Raw genomic sequence first — 24,101 nt, forward strand, 5'->3', positions numbered from 1 at the left:
GAAAAGCAGTTAGTTACCTACACAGGAGTTTCCATAAGACTGTCAGCTGATTTCTCAAAAGAAACTTTGCTGGCCAGAGGGGAGTGGCAAGAAATATTCAAAGTAATGAAAAGCAAGAACCTACTACCAAGATTACTCTATCCTGCAAAGCTGTCATTTAGAATCGATGGCCATATGAAGACTTTCCCAGAAAGAGAAACCAAACCATTATTATATGAAATGTTGAAGGGTCTTTTTGAAGAAAAAGATAAAAAATATGAACAAACAAAATGGCAATGAATGCATGTCTATCGACAACTGAATCTACAAACAAAATGAACAAGCTGAACAGAAACATTCTCATAGATACAGAGAACATTTTGTTGGTTGCCAGGTGCGAGGGAGGTTCAGGGAACAGGTAAATAAAGGTGATGGGATTAAGAAGTACAAATTGGTTGTTAGACTGACAAACCTCAAAGGGAAGGGGTGTTGGGGGATAGGAAGAAATAAACCAAAAAACTTGTATGTAACCAATGGACACAGACAACAGTGTGGGGAAAAAGGGAGGAGGGGTGCAGGAGTGGAGAGGAGGGAGTCAATGGGGGAAAAATGAGGAACGTCTGTAATACATTCAACAATAAAGATTAAAAAAAAAAAAAAAAAAAAATCTGCCCAGGCCGGTTTGGCTCAGCGGTTAGAGCGTCCGCCTGCGGTCCGGAGAGGCCCGGGTTCGGTTCCCGCTAAGGGCATGTACCTTGGTTGCAGTTTGTCCCCGGCCCTGGTTGGTCGTGCGGGTGGCAGCCACTCGATGTGTCCCTTTCACATCGATGTTTCCCTCTCTCTCTCTTCCTCTCTCTCCCTCCCACTCTGTCTGTACAAAAAATGGAAAAATGTCCTCGGATGAGGATTAAAAAAAAAAAAAAAAAATATCTGATGAGCAAGAAGAATGGAGGCTGCTGATCTGAGGTGAGACTGTGCCCTCCGCAGTCTGCTGGCAAGAATAAAGCACTCCTTCACCATTTGGCTGTGCATCTCTGGTTATTTCACTGACACCTTATAACAGTCCAGCTTTCTAACTACTTGTCAACTCTGCCCACTTTGCTGCTGGGTCCATCTACTGAGATTTTTTATTTAAAGTTCCAATATTTAATTTCTAAAATCTCTGGGTGATGTTTTTTTCCCCCATAGCAGAAAACATCACAGTCACACTTACCTACAGTCTTCTCTTTGTTCTATATCTCCTTCAGCAGGTGTGAATTCATCCACAAGTTGAGTCTGATGCCTCTCTTTTTCTTGTCAATTCTTTTTACCTTTGAGTAAAAACTGCTCCCATCCACACTTTTAAAAAATTGCTGCATGCACCTGGCATTTTGGGAAGGTAAAATGGGGGACATTACAAGATGTGACAGTAGTCAGCCATCTTCGTGTGAGACCCTCGGCTCTCTGTTGCTTCCCACCCCCTGGTATTCCACCTCATTGCCTCACACTTGCCAAATGCTTAGCAAAAATCAGGATGGAATCAAGGGTCAATGTACCTAGCTTTGAGTAAGCTAGATTATAATAGCCTTGAGCTGGGTTTTCTCCAACTAGTGTGTCTGTTGACCCTTGTCCCTTTCTAGCAGATGTTTCATACGTATTATAGGTGGTGGTTTCTTGCAGTTTTGATACCGTTGTAGTTAACGGAGTTATTACTAATGAACTGGGCTATTTAAAAAAAATCAAACTCCATTCTGATCAGTTATTCCCACATGTAAACACCTGAGCAGTTTTCTAAAAAACCTGAGACTGACACCCAGAGGAACCGTAAAGATAAGGGGTTAATGATGGCCTTGGGAAACTTGAAGGGACCATAAAAAAGAAAGAGATTAATGATTGCCCTAACCCCTGCAACCAACCCCCCTTCTCCTCTGGAGAAGTCTGTATCAGCTCTGATGCCAATTAAGTAGGGCCAGGAGGAATGTAAGTTTCTTACTTTGAATGTAGCTCTTTCTGTTTTTTTAATGTAGTTTTTTTTCTGTATTTTGTTCCTATATAAGCAAAGAACCAAGGACGCTCAGGGCTGGGATTTGGGAGATCCCCCCAGCCCGCAGGTGTTATAAAGTGCTCTTTTACAATTCGGCCTTGTGTCTCTGGTTATCTGGCTGATCTGTTACAACACTAACAGGAAAGGAGCAAAGGGAAGGCCAAATATTGTAGGCGTGTCATTTGGGCCGCTCCACCAGGAAGCTACAGCTTTACACTCCCCAGGGAGCCACCAGCCTATTCCCCGAAGATTGCTGGGGGAAGGGACTGGACTGCAGGAGGTGGGGGGAGAATAAACGAATGCTCAGTAAAGTTGGGGTGACATCTGGGAACAGGTCATTGGCCAGAATGGGTATGGCCACTGCAAATGCGTGAAATTTGGGATATTTAATCCCCTGAACAAAGGAGTTTGCTCTCTTGGTTGACTCCTGGCTTGCTAGGCTTTTGCTCCTGCTCCCCTGCATTCACCCACCTCCCCAAGGCCATGTGGACCCCTACACAAAATGGACTAATGGACTCTAACTACCCTGATGCTGAACTGGACCTAGCTGCAACATGCAACAGAAACTCTGGACTCTGGCTTTGCTTTTAGCTCTACTGGATCCCCAGCTACACTTCTTCCAGAACTGGACTAAGGGAAATGGGACTTTGGAAAACCAGGGATGTAATCCCGCACAAATAAATATCGCTCATTTTCCCATGCGAGTATCAGAAAATGTTTTTCTCCAGCTATTGTAAGGACTCTACCCCTAGCACTCAGTGGGGAAAGGTATACTTCAACCTCCCTGACAACAGTTTCATTTCTCCACAGTCCAGATCCTCTTCACTCTGCAATTTATGGGCATTCCCCAACACATCTGAAGCATTAAAGAATTCTTCTCTTCCCTGGCTCTTACAGATGTTAATTTAATAATTTTATAAGGCTTAGGCAAAAAGAGAACTAGGCTTCCTCTGCAATCTTGAGCCAGTTCTCTAACATGCATTTATGCAATCCTTTTAATATCTCTTTTTACAAGGGCATATATTTTGTCTGCATTTTAAAAATGGGAATCCAAAACATAACTGTGATGATGTGATTTGTCTATATCATCCACTGAGTGGCTGAACTACACCTGGAATTCAGACACATTCCTGACCCCTAGCCCCAAGCTGTTACTGCGTTACCCATGACGCTAGATTTAGGCATATTCAAACAGTGGTCTGTAGTTACTCAACACGTAGCAGTCATAAGTCACTTTCACATGCACCGTGTTATCTTTTCCTCACCAAGCTCTTGATATAGCACTATTATTTACCCCAGGTAAGGAATTCTTGCTATTAAAACAAATAAGAAAATTAGCAGAGACAATTGAGCTATGTTAGGTAGAGTCAGGGTCTAGAGACTTTAAGTCTTTAGATGGACATGAGCGTCAATCCTGGGTTATTCTGGATATTTCTCTACCAACTATCTCAAACAATAAGGCAGTCAGCATGCTGAAAGAACACCCAAAGAAACCCATCAAAGGCTGCAAAATCTTGTGTCTCATAAAATATCTCATCTTCATCTTTAAGGACACTGAATTTCTCCCTAGTATCTTTAGCATCCATAAGCTTTGTAAAAACAGAAACTTGGCTGGGAGGTCCAGCTTAAGAAAGACTAAGAAATATTATAGATGTGAGAGGAATTGGGAGGGAAATAAACAATGAATGTCTTAGGTGCATGGTCTGAGCCTTTCCTAAAGCAACAAATTAACCATCGATCAATGAATTCCTTGCCAATTCTGGAAGAATTGAAATAATCAGAGAATCTGTTTCATATTGTTTTCCATTTTAGTAATAATAATAATAGGTAACATCTGTTGAACATTTATTGTGGACCAGACACTGGGCACAGTGTTTTATATGAATGATCTTGTTTAATGATTTTAACAGGTCAGTGTTAGTGGGTGGTGCATTTCTTCTCATTCTCCATATGAAAATCTTAAGATACAGACATCCTGCTCTCTAATACCTTTTTTTTTTTTTTTTTTTTCAGAAAAAGTAACTAAGACTTTTTGAAGAAATAGTTGATTATGCTTTCCTACAGAGAGATATAAAGTAAATGTTAACCACTTTATGTGTCAGAAAGCCTCAAACACTAGTGAGGTCATGTCCAAAGAATTTCTGTATCAACAGAATAGAGGGTTCTATTGGTGAACGCTGCAATAATGGAGAGTTAAGATTGTGGTTGAAATACATCGACTCTATGAGGCATTCGAAGTCCACAGTGACATGCACACAATGTGGTATTATTAACTTATTTATTGGATCACTGAAAAATGTGAAAATTAATCCTATCTACAACAGAAGGCATATTTTATTTAGACCTTTTATTTTATTTTATAAAATTACAAGCCTTAAAAATGGCAACCATAATAATACATTAAATTTTAAATACATATACATTCTTCACCTATATTTACTGATATTCACTGATTTTTAGTTTGCTACATTTGTTTATACATGCATTTAAATTATTTTGTAGGCCTTGGCTGGTTTAGCTCAGTGGTTGGAGCATTGGCCTGCTGACTAAAGAGTCCGGGTTTGGTTCCTGCTAGGGGCATGTACTAAAATAAATAAATAAATAAATAAATAAATAAATAAATAAATAAATAAATTATTTTGCAGGTTTCTGCTATTATGATCATTTGTCCCAAATATTTTATTGTGTATCATGGAAGTGCAAGAACATTTTTTTACTTAACCACAATACAAATTTAACATTTCTCTACTACTGGTAACTAATACACAGACCATATAAAATTTTTGCCAATTATTAGCAACAATATCCTCTGCAGAATTTTTTTTCTGATCCAGCATTCAGTTCAGAATCTCAAATTGCTGTTAGTGGTCACATTTTTTTAGGCTCATTGTGTCTGGAACAGCTCTTCAAACTTTCTTTTTCTTTCATGATATTTAGAATTTCTACATGTACATGTCAGTTGTATTGTCGAATGGCCCTCAGTTTTGGTTTGCTTTATTTTTATTTTTTGTAGTGTTTGTATAATGTTTTTCTTATGAATAGATTCAGGTTATGCATTTTGGGTAAAACTATACATTAATGATGTTTTTTCTTCTTAAGTGAATCATACCAGAGACATTTTATTGGTGGTATTAATTTTGATCACCTGGCCTGGTTAAGGAGGCATTTTTTAAAACTCATAGGTTGCATACAAAACTCCAAAGCTATATGAAATCTTCAAATTTCAATGTGATATCATTTAAAATATCTTTAAGAGTTGTGCTGTCCTAAAGGTACAGAATAATAGAAGTGTCTCTCAGTTACCAAAGTCTTAGAATCCCCTCAGATGCAAAGGTGTCCAGATTTATCGTTGTGCTTCTGAAAACCCCAAAACCGAATTAGTTCATCAACCAGGATGGAAGCTACAGATTTCTATGAATAAATTAAAAAATGCATGACTATAACTCTAATTCAAGGAAGTGGGTTAAATTGTTCCTCCACCCTTGAAGTTATAGAATTATTGGCACAACATTAAAAATATTGTTCAACATGTTCTATCAGTTTCCTGAAAGTGAAACTAGGCATCTGCTTGATTTGGGTTGGTGAACAAACAATACAATATACAGATGGTATATTATAGAATTGTACACCTGAAACCTATACAATTTTATTAACCAATAAATTCAATAAAAATAAAAATAATAAATTTATAAAAAAGAAAGAAAAGAAATTAGGCATCCTAACTACTTTTCTGGTAGGAAATAGCCTCAAAAACCTGGGATGGTACACATCTTCTTCAAGTAGGTAAGAGTTCAAATGAATATACAAATGTTTAGAGCAGGGTTTCTCAACCTTGACACTGTGAATATTAGGGGCTAGATAATTCCTTATGAGAAGCTGCCCTGCACACTGTAGGATGTTTAGCAGCATCCTTTAACCCACTAGATGCCAAGAGCACCACATCCCCAAGGTGTGACAACCAAAATGCCTCCAGACCTTTTCAAATGTCCTCGGGAGGACAAAAATTCCCCTCTGGTTGAGGACTATTGTTTTAAGGGACTCAGACTCATGGTACAAATATTTTTTAATTAAGGCGGAAGTGATGACTATTTTGTGTTTACATACTTATATAATTTTAAAATTGCCTGTTAGAGTAATAAACTTTAAACCCAATTTAATAGGCTAAATGAGGATAATTGATTTAGATTTATGAAATTTTACAGTTGAGGTCTTCTTAAAGTTGCACTTCAATATTAGAAGAGCCAATAAAAGTTTAGATGTACTGTATGTGTAAGTTTTAAAAGGTTATTTTGTGAGATTACATGGATTACTTAGTATGTAAGAATCATTCATTTGTTGCCAAAAATTGGCATCCTTAAAAGAGAAGTTACATTTATAGATGTAAAGTGCTTAATTTTGTTTATAATCTAAATGGGAGGAAATACTGTTTAAAGGGTCCTAAAATTACAGAATTCACCAGCTGAATTTCAAGCACAGATGCAATCCATCATTTGACACCATGGCCCAGAATGGAAGTAATTACCCTGCATCATCCATAGAAGACTGAGTGAAGTCTTCAAACAGTCCTTGAAGACTGCATGAATATGTGGAATCAAGAGTCTCAAGATTTATGGTAGGATCCTATCAGCAGCAGGAAGACTCCTCCTCTCTACCCTTCCCCATGTTCACTTCCTTCAAGGGTCCCTTGCAATATGGTAGACAAGACCATTCCCAGAAAGCGTACTTTTAGCCTAATGGATAGTAAATATAAATAAATAGATAGAGCACATCTCCACAGAGGAGGAATTTATGAGAGAATCAGCCACTCTGTAATAAAATAGCACTACATATTGGTAAATAAAGAAAACAATTCAACTAATTAGGTATAACAAACACGTCCTTCTCCTCTGAGTGCACCCTTCTCAAATAGCCTTTTAAAGGTGGCTGCCTTATGAGTACCAAGTCCACCCTCCCTTTGCCTGCTGTGTTCCACAGTATATCCTATTGGTGTCATGAACGTCACGAGATCTCATCTCTCATGCTGGTGTCATTAGTGTGCTTTTCTTTACCTGACCCTGAGGTCCTTCTCCCTATTTAGTGTCATCAGCCTCTTCCTCCTCGCTGACCACAGGGACTTCCTGGAGGTGAGTCTTAGCTTGTACTCATAGAAATGAAAGCCTGTTGTTTTGATGTTAAGGAGCTAGGTCATGGATCCCTCCTCTCCACCTGGTGGTTTACCTTCCCTCTTTCCTTTCTGCAATACAATTGTTTGAAATGCCCAAGTCTTTTTATTAAAAATTTTTTCTTTATTGATTTTTCTTTATTATTATTATTACTACTATTATTTTTAGAGAGAGAGAGAGAGACATCAATGTGAGCGAGACACATGGATAGGTTGCCTCCTGCATGACCAGACCAGGGCCGGGGACCAAACCACAGCCGAGGTACGTACCCTCAACTGGAATTGAACCCGAGACTCATTGGTCCATTGGCCGATGCTCTAACTGCTGAGCCAAACTGGCCAGGGTTATTGATTTTTTTTAGAGAGAAGAAAGAACAGAGAAAGAGAGAAACATCAATGAGAGAGAACATCAATTGGCCACCTTCTGCATGCCCCCCCATTTGGAGATTTGGGTCACAACCTGGGCATGTGCCCTGATCGGGAATCAAATCAGTGACCTCTTGGTGCATGGGTCAATGCTCAACCATTGAGCCACACCAGCCGGGTGAAATGCCCAAGTCTTAAATCATCTGTGTTGTTTTTTCCCCTCAATCAAAAGTACTTATGGGGAGGAGGGTCTTAATTCAGCTCAACAGTAAGGTCTACCTACAACATAAGGAATATAATCCTTCCTGCTCTTGACAAAGGCACTGAAATAAAGTCCGCTTCCATGTGCAGAGCTTAGTTCTCAAAGCACTTTGAAGAAGACTAGATTGTGGATGTAACTGACCTTGGGTGGTGTGAAGAAGCTCATGACAAGTAGTTGGAGAGCTGTGCTGGCACTGAGCAGCGTAGACAGAAAATGTGCCCTTAAATGTGGGGCCATGAAGGACAGTGAAGAAGTCACTCTGAATATAAGAGATCCTTCGGGTCAGATTTCAAACATACTGTAAATATACATGAATGGGCAAGTCTTAGCACTCACAGGTCTATGTTTTCCATTGCACAACACTCAATAGCTGAAGATTTCCCCCCATTATTAAGAAATAATCTCGGGTGTTCTCTAGTTGTCAGGTTTCATGGCAAAGTAGTAAAGGGGTATCTTTGCCCCTTTACTAGGCATCTGCCTAGTGCACTGTTTAATAACAATATTTATACAAGCTTTAATTTTTATGATGGACCTAGAGGATATTAGGCTAAGTGAAATAAGTCAGGCAGAGAAAGACAAATACCACATGATTTTACCTTTATGTGGAATCTAAAGAACAAAATAAAGAAACAAACAAAACAGAAACAGACTCATAGATACAGAGAACAGACTGATGGTTGCCAGATGGGAGGGTGGGTGGAAAAGGTGAAGGGATTAAGAAGTGCACATTGGTAGTCACAAGATAGTCATGGGGATGTAAAGTACAGCATAGTATAGCCCATAATGTTGTAATAACTATGTATGAAGCAAGGTGGGTACTAGATTTATTGGGGAAATCATGTTGTAAATTATATAAATGTTTAACCATCATGCTATACACCTGAAGCTAATAGAAAATAATATTGAGTGTTAATTGAGAAAAAAGACTTTTATGAAACATTACAAATCAATTAAAACACAAATTTACATGATAACGTCAAAGGTAAAACAATATACCTAGGAAGTGTGCAATATGAATTTTCATTTATAGCTCTGGGGAATAAGATATGTTCTCTTCTTTTAACCAGAGGTTTTCAAAGTGTGGCTCCTGGACCAACAGCATCAGGGTCACCTGGAAACTTGTTAGCAATACAAATATGGGATTCTACCCCAAATCTACTGAATCAGAAACTTCCGGGGTGAGGCCCACAATCTGTAAGAACATCCCCGCTAAGTGGTTCTGATACATCCTCTACTGGGAACCTCTTAAACCAATGGTTCTCAACCAGAGGGGATTTTGCCCCCAGGGGATATTACCAATAGCTGGAGGCATTTTCAGTTGCCATAACTGGAATGGAGAATGTTACTGGCATCCAGTGGTAGAGGGCAGGGATCCTGGTACATAGCCTATAAATGCAGGATGGCCCCATAACAAAGAATTGTCCACTCTAAAATGCCCATTGTGCTGAGGGTGAGAAACCATGCTATAAACTGAGCCTCCACTCTCTTGACTGGAGAAGAAACTAAACCTCGCTCACTGGTTTTTCTGTGCTGGGGGCTTCATCCTAGTCCCATAGCTTAATTCCAGTTGTAGATAAAACCAAAGGAAACAGGTTCTCAATCCATGTGACTACATTCAGTCCAGTGTTCTCTTTGTCACACAGTGCCAAGGTTTAGTGCTGTTTCTTTTCTTTTCTTGTTTTTCCTTTACTGATTTTTTTAGAGAGAGAGGAAGGGAGAAGGAGAGAGATAGAAACATCAATGAGAGAGAACATCGATTGGCTGCCTCCTGCATGCCTCCCACTGGGGATTGGGCCCACAACCTGGGCATGTGCCCTGACTGGGAATCGAACCGGCAGCCTCTTGGTGCATGGCCACACTGGCCCAGCTAGTGCTGTTTCTATTGAAATGTTGGGGCAGGAAACTCTCCCAGCTACCGTGATCCAACCAGGAAAAAAATCGCTCTACACCACCAACTGGACTCTCCCATGAGACGACTGTCTGAACTAGATAGAATCAAACAATGTGCCAAAGTCAAGTGAAATAGTAGGCTGTACTGCCCTCCCCCTCAACTTCTCTCTTCTCAGTAAATATCTACTTCCCTGGCTCTGGGACTTCCCATTCTCCATAAACCCAACCCAGGCTCTTCCCATCATGAACCACTTTACCTTAACCTGTACAAAAACAAAATCTCTTTATTGTTTGGGGTGGGTGGGTTTAGAAAGCTTTGCTTTTAGAAACAATCTTGAATTATTTTCCCTGGTGTGGGAGTGAGGAGGGGACAGGCTAATAAGTTAGTCTTTTTCTTAGTAACTCCCTGCTATATCACGTATATTATGTTTAACCTAGTATTTCATATACATTTGTATATAATTATTTATTGATAAAGCAGCAGAGGAGAGGATGATCTTTACAAAACTACAGAGCAGAGTCCACTTGCTGACCATTAAGAGAAAAGCCATAGAAAGAGAGAGGGATAAGTCATAATGCCCAGAAACTGTTACCCCTCCCCGGAAACCTTCAGCAAAGCTCTACTGGTCTAGGAGTCCCAAGCGAAGCCATTCGGGGCACCATATAGCTGATGAAATAGTGTCACAGAGATGCCTGGAAGTGTAGAAACAAACCGTGTGGGGTACCTGGGATGGCTTCAAACTGAGAAATCGAAGGGAAGCCCATCAATGACTTAAGTGCAGGGACCATGGTGATTGACCATTCACACTGCTTCCCTAGAGCCCACTTCTTCTTCTTCTTCTTTTCTTTTCATTAAATAATTTTTGTTACAGATGTTTCTCCTTTTTCCCCCACTGATTCTTCCCTCCCCCTCCCTCCCTGCCCTGTCCCCAGCTTTGTTGTCCATGTCCATTGTTCATGCATACATGCATATAAGTTCTGTGGTTTATCTCTCCCCCACCACCCCCTCTTCTGGGGATTGTCAGTCTGTACCCCACTTCCACGTCTCTGGGAGTATCCCATTCCTCAGACTGTTATGTTCATTATATTCCACAAATAAGTGAGATCATATGATACTTGTCTTTCTCTGTTTGGTTTGTTTCACTTAGGATGATACTTTCCAGGTCCCTTCATGTAGTCTCAAAGGACAAGAGATCTTTCTTTCTTATAGCTGCATAGTTCTCCATTGTGTATATGTACCACTGCTTTTTTATCCATTCGTCTACTGATGGACACTTGGGCTGTTTCCAGATCTTAGCGATTGTAAACAGTGCTGCCACAAACATGGGGGTACAGATATTCTTTCTGATTGGTGTTTCAGGCTTCTTAGGGTATATTCCTAGAAGTGGGATCACTGAGTCAAATTTTAATTTTTAATTAGTCAAAGTTCAATTTTTAATTTTTTGAGGTGACACCATATTGTTTTCCATAGTGGCTGCACCAGTCTGCATTCCCACCAGCAGTGTACTAGAGTCCCCTTTTCTCCACACCCTCGCCAACACTTGTTGTTTGATTATTTGTTGATGGCGACCATTCTGACAGGTGTGAGATGATACCTCATTGTTGTTTTAATTTGCATCTCTCTGATGATTAGTGATGTTGAGCATTTCTTCATATGTCTCTTAGCCATTTGTATGTCCTGTTTGGAGGGGTGTCTATTTAGTTCCTCTGCCCATTTTTTAATTGGGTTCTTTGTCTTCCTTTTGTGGAGTTGTATGAGCACTCAATATATATTGGAAATTAACCCCTTATCTGATATATCATTGGCAATTATGCTCTCCCATACATTGGGTAGCCTTTCTGTTTTGATGATTGTATCTTTCGCTGTGCAGAAGCTTTTGAGTTTGATGTAGTCCCATGTGTTCATTTTCTCCTTTGTTTCTATTGCCTTAGGTGATGTATCAGTGAAAATTCTGCTGTGTATGATGTCTGAAATTTTGTTGCCTACAGTTTCTTCTAGGATTTTTATGGATTCATGAGTCACATTTAAGTTTTTTATTCATTTTGAGTTTATTCTTGTGTAGGGTGTAAGTTGATGGTCTAGTTTCATTTTTCTGCATGTAGTTGTCCAATTTTCCCAGCACCATTTATTAAAGAGGCTGTCCTTACTTCACTGTATGTAGAGCCCACTTCTTTACTGGTAATTATAACCACATACAATTTCTTCTTTCTCTCTGTCCACCCACCCACTGCTGCAGATCCACGCCTGGCCCAGCGGCCACATGTGTGTAGGACGGCTTCACAGAGGCTCACAGTGCCACTGATTCCAGGTACAGGGCATGCGGATGTGATGCAGATTGTGACTCATTTTCTGCATGATTTTGTTGTTCTTATCTGTGTGAGAATACATGGGGAAGCCGAGTTTGCTCAGAGCCTGGGTCTGGCAATAGATGAGATAGGAGATGAGGCCCCGTTTCCGGTACTCAGGCACGGTGCCAGCCATCCGCAGCTCTCCTGTCTGGTCCATCAGGTCCCAGCACACAGGGGTCCCCTCGGGCCCCAGCAGACAGAAGGTGGGGAAGGTCTGGATACAGCGCTCGATGAATCTCTGGCTCCTCTCGTTGCCGCCGAAATGCCAGAATTTATTCACCAGGGCAGCGTGGGTGACATCCAGGGATGAGAGTTTGAGCATTTCTTGATTGCTATGGAGGTTCCAAGAGAAAAGTAAAGTCCATGAGTGTCTATTATATTTGTTCTCATCCCTATTGTCTAAATTACATTTTTAAAAAGGACGATCTTGGAAAAGTATTGACAAAAGGGAGGCAGGAAGAGAGAGGCTACTTCAGGAATGGGAGGTGTGCAGAGTGCAGTGTTTATCAGACTTACATGGCCTTGGGTTTGCCACCACCGGGAGGCAAGTTCTCCACATCCACTGGGGAAGGAAACAGTCTCTTCACGGTGTCAGGCATTACGTAGAGAAAGCACTGTGTCTGTTCGGCCTTGAAGGATTTCGTGGCTGTGAGATTTTGTATCACTTCATTCAGGCTGGACTGTGAACCTAGGTGGGATTTTAAGGGGAGAGGCAATGATTTTAGTACATTTAATGGAGACGCTGTCCAGGGGAGTCGGAAGAGTCTACCTTGACGGTCCGGAAACCTGGCTTGGTGCTGCCACTGAGTGACGGGAGTCATGTAGTCAGGATTTTTGTGGTGACTGCTCAGAGATTCACTCAGCCATGGTCTTACCATTTGTGGCTGGAACCAAGTTTTCTGGGCTACATGATCATGTTGTTTTGATAATCACAGGAAATGAGTTATAAAAATAATAGTAGCCGACATCTGTTGTGTATTTACTGTGTTCCCAGGGAGGGAGATTATTTCAAGAATGACCCACAATTTGCTTATGTCCCTTTGTATCCCCTGGAGTAGTCCTCTCCTGCGCTGCGTTTGACCTTAGCCATATGACTTGTCAATGGGAAAGAGGAAGTTTGGTGCAGGAAGAGGCGTAAGAATGTTTACACATTGAGGCTTGGCTTGCCTTTTCTTTGTGCCCCTGATTACCTTGAGACCAATACCATATGAGTGGGGTTAGGCTAGCCTGCTGAGGACGTGTGTTCCTATCATGCTGTGACCATGGCAGCCAGCACCGACAGCCAGAACCATCATTCAGACATGTGATTGAGGCCATGCTAGAGCCACCAGCCCACAGTCCCTCCATTAACACACTGCAACTGCATGAGTAAACCCAGAAGAAACCAGTAGAAAAAAATGCCTTGCAAAGCCCGGCCCAAATATTGATTCACAGAATTATGAGGCTTGCTATGCAGTCGAAGTTAATTCACACATCCAGGCATTGTGCTAAGCAATTCCTATTCAAATTTTTACTTAATCTCTTCAACACCCCAGTGTTTTAGGTACCATCATCATTTTCATTTTTGTATATAATTTCAGCAAGAGTAGTCATGTGTCTAAGATCACATAGCAAGTAACAGACAAAAGCCATCCTAGGAAGTCTGATTCCGGAGGGCATGCTCATAACCATGACAGTTGTCTTTCATGACGTGGGAGGTGCTTTATAGCACAAGTTGTCATTTTTATTCAAGGCATGGAAAGCAATAGGGAAAGCTCAGCTCTGGCACCTAATCAACCTAAGGGATTCTGAATCTGTCTGCAAAATATGCCGTAAATTCTTGGCTATCTAGGAATTATATTATGTTTCCCTAAATGAAGCTTTGGGGGTGTTTTCTCCCCCTCTACAGCTATATTCACAACTGAGTCAAAAGTTTGACAGCAGGCTGAGGGTCTGAAGTATAGAGAAAGGTGTGAGTCACAGGGGACATTGTCAGGACAGAGAAATGAGTCAGCACACTTCTCCTTCCTCTTACTTTGGATCTGCAAATGCTGTTTCCAATTGATGACTTCTGATGAACCAAGCAATTCCTGGCAGTTCTTGAGGTCCTTGGAGTAGAGTTGGTAAGTATTGGTGTAGTGATCAAAATCGTCTACCATCTCCTGTTGTTGTTGGAGAATGGGAAATAAAGCAAATTCTATGTAGTTCATGATTGCAATACTTTTTTACCCCCAATTCCATTACACCGTGATATTTTTAAGCCTTAAAATATTGGTGTTTTTATTGGTGCATTAAAAATATTTCTGAATCATTTAAATCACAAGATCAAAATGAGAGACTCAAGCATTCAATTTATGATGTAAAATTTGAGAATAATACCATTTTCTACCCATATATGGCATTAAATTTTCATATCAAACAAAGACACAGCTATTTAGAAAGCATTCTTCTGTATTTCCATCATCCTCCTTAGGAAGAAGGGACAAGCAGTTGACAAAGAAAAGCTTCTGCTACAAGAATTAATTTTAGAACTTCCAGCCAAGATGGTGGTGTAGGTAAACGTGGTCTCGCCTCCTCCCACAACCACATCAAAGTTACAACTAAAGTACAGAACAACCATCATTCAAAACCGCCTGAAATCGAGCTGAATGGAAGTTCTACAACTACGGAATTAAAGAAGAAGCCACATCGAGATTGGTAAGAGGGGCAGAGGTGTGACGGGCTGGCCCCACACCCAAGTGTGGCAGGTAAAAATCAGGAGGGACACCTCAGCTGGGAAGGTCCTCCCTGAGGACTGAGGGGTCCCTGTCCTGCACCAGGCACCCAGCTCAGGGTTCCAGTGCCAGGAGAGAAGTCCCCATAACTTCTGGATGTAAAGACCAGCAGGAACTGAGGCTGAGGGAGGGTGAAGCTTCTGAAGCCCCAGGCAGCTCCTCTTAAAGGGCCAGTACACAGACTAACTCAGACTCGCACCCTCCAGGCTCCACCATTTGGGAGGCAGCTTGAAAGGCACCAGAAACATATGAGGAAGAACTGAGATGTTTGGCATTGGAGCGAGGGCTGGAGAGGCAGCTTTCTCCTTTGGTGAGCCCTTCCCTGGGGCACAAAAGAGCTGCCATATCTGGGACTCCAGCAACATGGCTCACACTGTTTGTCCCGCCCTGGTGATTCCCTAAGGCCCCACCCCACCCAACTTTCAGGCCCACCCAAGCTGGTGACAATTGCTTTACCATAGCATTGGCCTGTCTTGGATCCTGCTTCAGGTTTTCCTAAATTCTTTCAAATAAATGGCATCTGATTTCAGCTAGCCTCATACCTCTCGTTAGGTGGGCCCAGGCCTGGCACTAGAAGCCACCAAGTTGGTTAACAACTTGGCTTTTCCTGGGCACCTCCAAGCCCAGCATAAGAAGCAGCCATCTGCAGATCACTTTGTAGCTTATGCCTGGTGGCCCCGGGTAGAACACAGGCAGTGGCTGACCTAGCCCCAGAGCCAGCACACCCAGTGGACAGCCTAAGAGCACTGTGAAGCACCACCACTCATCCACCTCCACAAGTGACACATTCAAGGAATGGACTCAGTGGGTACCAGAGTCTTGCTGAAGTAAGTCTTGCTCTGTGTGGTGGGCCCCTGCACAGCTGATCATCCAAGGTAGTCAGAGGTCAGTAGATAGTGTGCAAGCCAGTCCTTGCAGCTGATCAGCCTGAGTAAAACCCTCTCATTGATGTGCCAACAGCAATGAAGGCTCAATTACAACAGAAGGATGTAAAGTCCACATGAGGGGTGCACTTCGAGGGCCCAGCTGGGAGATCAGGGAGGCTGTGCCACTGGACCCTACTGGACACCTACTACAACAGGCCACCCTAGGAAGTGCAGGAGACATAGCATCTCTACCTAATACAAAGAAACAAACATAGGAAGGCAGCCAAAATGAAGAGACAAAGAAACAGGTCCCAAATGAAAGAACAGAACAAAACTCCAGGAAAAGAATGAAGAGAAATGGAGATAATCAACCTAACAGATGCTGAGTTTAAAACACTGCTTATAAGGATACTCAATGAATTTAGTGAGAACCTCAATGAACTTAGTGAGGGCCTCAAGAGCATAAAAAAGAAGCAGTCAGAAATAAAGGATGCACAGTCATAAATGAAGGAGGCACTAACTGAAATAAAGAATACTTTACATAGATTCAATAGTAGAGTAGGTAAAGCCAAGAAGCAATCTATTGATTTGGAATATAAGGAAGCAAAAAACACCCAATCAGAACAGCAAAAAGAAAACAGAATCCAAAAAAATGAGGAGAGTGTAAGGAGCCTCTGGGACAACTTCAAGCGTACTAACATTTGCATCTTGGGGGTGCCAGAAGGAGAAGAGAGAGAACAAGAAATTCGAAAACCGATTTGAAACAATAATGGCAGAAAACTTTCCTAACTTGGTGAAGGAAACAGACATACAAATCCAGGAAGCACAGAGAGTCCCAAACAAGATGAACCCCAAGAGGCCCACACCAAGACACATAATCATCAAAATACAAAGATTCAAGACAAAGAGAGAATCTTCAAAGCAGCAAGAGAAAAGCAGTTAGTTACCTACAAGGTACCTACCCATTAGACTGTCAGCTGATTTCTCAAAAGAAACTTTGCAGGCCAGAAGGGAGTGGCAAGAAATATTCAGAGTGATGAAAAACAAGAACCTACAACAAAGATTACTCTATCTTGCAAAGCTATCATTTAGAATCAATGGCCATATAAAGAGTTTCCCAGACAAGAAAAAGCTAAAGGAGTTCATCATCACCAAACCATTATTATATGAAATGTTGAAGGGTCTTCTTGAAGAAAAAGATAAAAAATATGAACAAACAAAATGGTAATAAATACATATCTATTGACAATTGAATCTACAAACAAAATGAACAAGCTGAACAGAAACATTCTCATAGATACAGAGAACATTTTGTTGGTTGCCAGATGAGAGGGGGTTGGGGAAATGGGTGAAAAAGATGAAGGGATTGAGAAGTACAAATTGGTTGCTAGACTGCTCTGGCCAGTTTGGTTCAGCAGTTAGAGCATCGGCCTGGGGTCCAGAGAGACCTGGGTTTGGTTCCCACTAAGGGCATGTACCTCGGTTGCAGTTTGTCCCCAGCCCTGGTTGGGTTGTATGGGTGGCAACCACTCGATGTGTCCCTTTCACATCGATGTTTCTCTCTCTCTCTCTCTCTCTCTCTCTCTCTCTCTCTCTCTCCCTCCCACTCTATCTGAACAAAAACTGGAAAAATGTCCTCGGGTGAGGATAAAAAAAAAAAAATTGGTTGCTAGACTGACAAACCTCAAAGGGAGGGGAATTTGGGGGATGGGAAGATATAAACCAAAGAACTTATATGCATATATGCATAACCAATGGGCACAGACAACAGTGTGGGGAAAGGCAGGAGGGGGTGGGAGCAGGGAGAAGGGGCATCAATAGAAGAAAAAGGAGGAACAGCTGTAATACATTCAGTAATAAAAATAAGTTAAAAAAATAAAACAAAAAAAATTAATTTTACTACAGTTCAAATAGTTGCAGAACACAAAAACTATGAACATGACAATATCAAATTTAGTTACAGATAACTCTGGATTAAAATCTTCATCGATATTTTAAGCCAAAGAAGATGAAAAATGGGTAGAAATGCTTTCTTAAAATAATACGTTGTAGTTCCAGAAGAACAAAAACCACTTATTTAGAAAGATCCTCTCCAATTATTAAATAACAGATTCGATTATTAGGAGGAAGGAGGCACAGGAAAATATTTCCATGACTGGTGCAGAATTAGAAAACCTTTTTTAAATAGTTAGAAAATGTTGTACGAAAGACACTCATAAGTCAACAATGATATCACTAACACACCTAAGATCACATTTAAGATAAAATATATAATTATTTTATAATTTTATTTCAGTTTAGTTTTATTATTAACATAAATATCTTCATTTTATATATTGTTTAATGAGTGGTTTTACAATCATTTTTATTTGTCGGAAAGGTATACTACTTGTATTTTTATCAATTTATAATTTCATAGGGTATATTCACGTGAACTTGGAATTTCTGTTTTTGTGTTTGAAATTGAGTTGCACTACATTTTAAATGTTTCCCCTAAATGTATGTGGAAGTTCTAGGATTATGAGTTTACTTTTTAGAATCACCCCAACTCAGTGTCCTGTTTCACACCTTCCTTAGATGCTGATTAAACTACGGAGGTTGAAGATGGAGGTCCCAGGAACAGGTTAGAGGCACATCTCAGTGGAAGTTTCAACCTCCATAGTTTAATCAGCTTCTGTCTGTGCTGTTTCTGTACGTTGGGCATCTTCTGTTCTTACACACTTCTCAATGAATTGTAATTTACTTGCTCATCTACCTTTTCCTCCAGGCTGTGAGCTCCTTGAGGACAAAGACTTGTTCCCCATCACTAAGATTCACTTCTGTGTCCCCTGGGTCTACACTGCCACATGCAAGGTAGGCACATATAGCAAATAAAAGGACATGCCTTCCACACCTGGCATCTTACCTGCTCCTGGGGGCGGACAACCACTGTGTTAAAATCAGGCCACTTGTCCACCAGGACCTTTAACTTGAATGGGTTTCCTTGGTTCATGTGGAAGACGGTCCCATACACCTGTAGCATCCCGAGAAAGTGAGAAGGTCAACTTATTAGGAAGGGATGGCCAAGTGCCCTGTTTGATCAGGATAAGAATTACTTCTATGAAATCAGGATAAGCAACTGGTAGGGCATCTACTTTAAACAGTCTTCATGTCCTACTTTACTATTCCAATGAAAATAGATTTTTGGGTTGAACCATGAAAATATTATATGAACATAGTCAAATATCAAGATATGTAAAACAAATAAATTAAAAAGCATTCACTATCACATTGTAGAATTTAGGAACATATCTTTCATTTTAAGCCACTTACTTACATAGTCACACACAATTTTTAAATAATAAAATTACCTAATGTATATTTGATTTGTTCAACATCTTTTCCCCTCCACACACACATACACACAATACAAAGTTTATATATATATATATATATATATTTTATTCTCACCTGAGGATATGTTTTATCTTCTTTTATTTTAGAGAGACAGGAAGGAAGAGAGAGAAACATCAATGTGAGAGAGAAACATCAATAGGTTGCCTCCCATATGTGTCCCAACTGGGGATCGAACCTGCAACCTGGGTATGTGTCTTGACAGGGAATTAAACTCACAACTCTTTGGTATACAAGATGTTCCAGCCAACTGAGCCACCCAGCCAGGGCATAATGGTCATCTTTTTGACAGTGTGGTGATTCTTCCTCAAGGGCAATTATTCTTCCCTTTATTCAAGAGGTTCTAGGTCTGTAATCTGGCTCAAGTCTGGGAATTAATTGAGAAGCAGTGATTCTCTGTATGATTGAAGTAAGACCTTTGAGTTTGTGTAAAAGTACTTGATGCAATTTCTGATACTTAGTAACTGTGCAAGAAGTGTTTGATATCAATTTTATCATATCATTTCATTTGGTAACCCTGGTATAGGCTGAGAAACACCTACCAGAAAGCACTGATTTTCTGGTTTTACTCATTTTACATGCAAAAACACTGAGCCTCATAGATGTTTAACTTTTGCCGTATTTCCCAGAAAACAATGAATTGTGGAATCAAAACAATCTGAGTCCACATCCTACCTTCTTCCTTATTTTAGTCAGAAAGATCAGTGATTTGGGTTTATACTAAATGCCTGTGGCTTAGTCTACAAAAGATGTCCATATAAAGTATCAGAACAGCAGGTAAAATCAGTGACCTTTGGTCATTTGTACTTTCACAGGCCGAAAAATTATGAGCCTAATGTTTATAATAGTATATCCTTATAATATCTATTGGGTTTTTTGTTTTTATTTTTAATTTTTTTTCTTTTATTGATTTTTAGAGACAGAGGAAGGGAGAGGGAGAGATAGAAACATTGATGAGAGAGAACATCGATTGGCCTCCTCCTGCATGCCCCCCCCCCCCACTGGGGATCCAACCCACAACCAGGTAATGTGCCCTGAGCAGGAATCCAACCGGTGACTTCTTGATGAATGGGTAGATGCTCAACCATTGAGCCACACTGGCTGGGCTTTGAAAACATTCTTAAAATAAGATGTATCTTTGTAGATGTTCAAAGTACATTTGAAAAAATATGTATTCTGCTGTTGTTGAGGAAAGTATTGTATGTTATCCATTAGTTCAAGTTGGCTCATAGTATTGCTCAGCTCTTCTATATTCTTACAGGTTGTGTCTATTCTTTAAAATAATTGAAAGAGGAGTGTTGAAGTCTTTAATTATATCTGTGGGTTTACCTATTCCTTCTTTCAGTTCCATCAGTTTTTATGTCATGTATTTTGAGCCTGTGTTGTCAGGTGTATACATTTTAGCTTCTTTTTTTTTTGAGAATTGGTATCTTGATCATAATGCAATGGCACATTTTATCCCTGGTAATATTCTAGTCCTTTTGCAACATATATTATTGCCAAAAAATAAAACAAAACCGAAAAACTAAAAAGCCCTCTGTGGTACAAGATCATTGATCCATTTCTAAAACTAAATTTCTGTCTCACCCCAAATGAAACATAATCCATTCAGGCTGACAAAACAGAAATTAACTTGTTATTAATTTTGAAAGAGAATCATAATGGTTAACCTTTCATTAGTCATTTGATTGTTTAGAAAGCATGATTTAAACATTAATGTTTTAGTTTCAGTCAACTTTGCAATTCTGAAAAACTTCCATTGTCGTCTGATATAATTCTGACAAGGGCACAAGGGACTGGTTTTGGGTCATCGTACAGCAATGATCACAGTGGGTTCAAATCATAGCATTGCCACTCACTACTGGTGTGATCATGGTCAACCAGACAACTGAGCCTCCAGTTCCTCTTTGGTTACCAGGATACAATACCCCTGCCTTGCAGTGAGATGATACTAACTAAATGAGATGCAAGATGAGTGAGTGCCTGGCACAGAACAGGTGTTCAGGAGAGAGAATGCTAATTCTCTCTCCCACCTTTTTCACAGGCACTTGCTAGTCCTTTTTTCCCTAAGAAGGTTACAATCTCACCTTTATGGACTCAGGGAGGAACTTCCTCAAAGAATTCTCCAGCATCTGCAGCATTTGTGGACCTTGTAATTGGAACATCTTGGCAGGTACCTGAGCCTAAAGAGGGCATCAAGAACTATTAAGAAATGAGAAGTTCTGGAAGGCATACAGTGACACAAAACAGACACAGTAGGGAGTTGAGGCTAATGGGGCCTTTGTCTCAGCCCCAGTCACGAAACTCCTCACTAACTCCAAGGAAGGATGAGTCTGGCAGAAAGCACAGGTGTCTCTTTCTGAAGTTACTTTTAATATTTTATAAACCTTAAAAAAATATTTCTCAAATTTGATTTTTACATCATCCAGAATTCTAATAATTAGCATTTTACTGAGATTAACAAATGTATTCTCTAAGTACGAATGAGCATCCTTTGAGAATAAGTTTCTATTTGTGACAAGCTGACTTTGACAATTAAAAGCTACGTGACATTGGAAAAGTTATTAACTTCTCTGTGCCTTGGTTTTCTCCTCTATAAATGACAATGGCTGTGGTACCTGTCCCTTAGAGTAGTTGAACAATTAAATAAATCAATGCATATAAAGTTCTTTTTTTTTGGTACATGCCCCTAGTGGAAACTGAACCCGGGACTCTCTGATCCACAGGCCAACGCTCCAACTGCTGAGCCAAACCGGCCAGGGCGCATATATAAAGTTCTTAGAACAGTGTCTGGGACACAGTAAGCACTCAATTAATGATTATAATTATTATTATCCTTTTTATTATTATCATTAGTAGAAGCAACATTTAACCACACTGTCATCCCAAAAGTCCATTGAGTGATTCTTCTTCTGCACAAGAATTTATGGTAAGGATTAAATGGGGGGAAATCCGGATTTCCGGTCAAGATGGTGGCGTAGGTAAACACAATATCGTGTCCTCCCACAACCACATCAAAATTACAACTAGACTACAGAACAACCATCATTCAAAACCGCCTGAAATGGAGGTGAATGGAAGTCCTACAGCTACGGAATTAAAGCAGCAGCCACATCCAGACTGGTAGGAGGGGTGGAGGCGCCAGGGGCGGAGGCAAATGGGCTGGTCCCACACCCACGTGTGGTGGATAAAAATCAGGAAGACACCTTGGCTGTGAAGGTCCTCCCTGAGGACTGAGGGGTCCCTGTCCCACACCAGGTGCCCCACTCAGGGTTCCAGTGCCAGGAAGAGAAGTCCCCGCAACTTCTGGCTAGAAAAACCAGCGGAAACTGAGGCTCAGGGACGCTGAGGTGGCTGGAGCCCCAGGCAGCTCCTCTTAAAGGGCCCGCGCACAGACTTGTCAGACTCACTCCCTCTAAGCCTGGAGGGAAGGCAGCTCGAGGGGCACCAGAGACATACAGGGAAGAACTGAGCTGTTTGGCATTGGAGCAAGGGATGGAGAGGGGGCTTTCTCTGGGACAGACATGCTGTCAGAAGCCATTGTTCTATTGGTTAGCCCTTCCCTGGGGTGGCAGACATCAGCCATATCTGGGACTCCAGCAACCTGGCTCACACTGTTTTCCCCGCCCTGGTGATTCCCTGAGGCCTTGCCCACCCAACTTTCAGGCCCACCCAAGCTGTTGCCAGTTGCTTTACCATAAGATTGGCCTGTTTTGGATCCTGCTTCAGGTTTTCCTAAAGTCTTTCAAACAAGCAGCATCTGGTCTCAGCTAGCCCCATACCTCTCGTTAAGTAACATATAGAAACAAACACAGGGAGGCAGCCAAAATGAGGAGACAAAGAAATAGGTCCCAAATGAAAGAACAGAACAAAACCCCAGGAAAAGAACTAAGCGAAATGGAGATAAGCAACCTAACAGATGCTGAATTCAAAACACTGCTTAGAAGGATGCTCAATGAACTTGGTGAGAACCTCAGTGAACTTAGTGAGGGCCTCAAGAGCATAAAAAAAGGCCAGTCAGAAATGAAGGAGGCACTAACTGAAATAAAGAATACTTTACACAGATTCAATACTAGAGTAGGTAAAGCCAAGAAGCAAACCATCAATTTGGAATATAAGGAAGCAAAAAACGTCTAATCAGAACAGCAAAAAGAAAAAAAAATCCAAAAAAGGGATAGTGTAAGGAGCCTCTGGGACAACTTCAAGAATGCCATCATTCGCATCTTGGGGATGCCAGAAAGAGAAGAGAGAGAACAAGAAATCGAAAACCTTTTTGAAACAATAACGGCAGAAAACTTCCCTAACTTGGTGAAGGAAACAGACATACAAGTCCAGGAAGCACAGAGAGTCCCAAAAGAGATGAACCCCAAGAGACCCATACCAAGACACATCATTATCAAAATGCAAAAGGTTCAAGACTAAGAGAGAATTTTAAAAGCAGCAAGAGAAAAGCAGTTAGTTACCTACAAGGGGTTCCCATTAGAATGTCAGCTGATTTCTCAAAAGAAGGGTCTTCTTGAAGAAGAAGAAGATAAAATATATGAACAAACAAAATGACAATGAATAGATAGCTATCAACAATTGAAACTACAAACAAAATGAACAAGCTGAAAAGAAACATTCTCACAGATACAGAGAACATTTTGTTGGTTGCCAGATGGGAGGAAGGATGGGGGAATGGGTGAAAAAGGTGAAGGGACTAAGAAGTACAAATCGGTTGCTAGACTGACAAACTCAAAGGGATGGGGGTTTGGGAGGTGGGAAGAAATAAACCAAAGAACTTATATGCATATATGCATAACCAATGGACACAGACAACAGTGTGGGAAAAGGGAAGAGTGGGGCGGGAGTGGGGAGGATGGGAGGTCAATGGGGGAAAAATGAGGAACATCTGTAATACATTCAACAATAAAGATATAATTAAAAAATAAATAAATGGGGGAGAATCCATGGAATCTGGCACATGGTAAATGAGACAATTAATTTTAAAACTTTATAAAGTGCCTGGCATGGAGTAGTACTCAGTACGTGGCAGCCGTTGTTATTATTGCTATCACTT

The 24,101-nt window shown here is 40.8% G+C and overlaps 1 protein-coding gene across 1 annotated transcript; it reads right to left on the bottom strand.

Moving 5' to 3' along the window:
- Positions 1-11,959: 11,959 nt before the first annotated feature.
- Positions 11,960-21,207, bottom strand: LOC118628366 (glycine N-phenylacetyltransferase-like). The gene is made up of 5 exons (XM_036259272.1): positions 21,130-21,207; positions 18,555-18,662; positions 14,045-14,171; positions 12,547-12,718; positions 11,960-12,362 (listed from the first exon to the last, which is right to left on the bottom strand). Exons 1-5 carry the CDS (start codon positions 21,205-21,207, stop codon positions 11,960-11,962), a joined length of 888 nt encoding a protein of 295 aa, XP_036115165.1.
- Between the last annotated feature and the right edge of the window lie 2,894 nt (positions 21,208-24,101).

Source organism: Molossus molossus, unplaced genomic scaffold (genome assembly GCF_014108415.1).
Source record: "Molossus molossus isolate mMolMol1 unplaced genomic scaffold, mMolMol1.p scaffold_m16_p_13, whole genome shotgun sequence".
Taxonomy (NCBI): domain Eukaryota; kingdom Metazoa; phylum Chordata; class Mammalia; order Chiroptera; family Molossidae; genus Molossus; species Molossus molossus.

Bases quoted from the DNA above. Each gene is read 5' to 3' on its own strand.
- LOC118628366 (XM_036259272.1), bottom strand. From the start codon at position 21,207: ATGTTCCAATTACAAGGTCCACAAATGCTGCAGATGCTGGAGAATTCT. The intron at 12,719-14,044 runs GTAAGAGGAAGG...AATCCCACCTAG, and splicing joins ACAGCATTTGCAGATCCAAA to GTTCACAGTCCAGCCTGAAT. The intron at 12,363-12,546 runs GTAAGTCTGATA...GAACCTCCATAG, and splicing joins GGTGGCAAACCCAAGGCCAT to CAATCAAGAAATGCTCAAAC.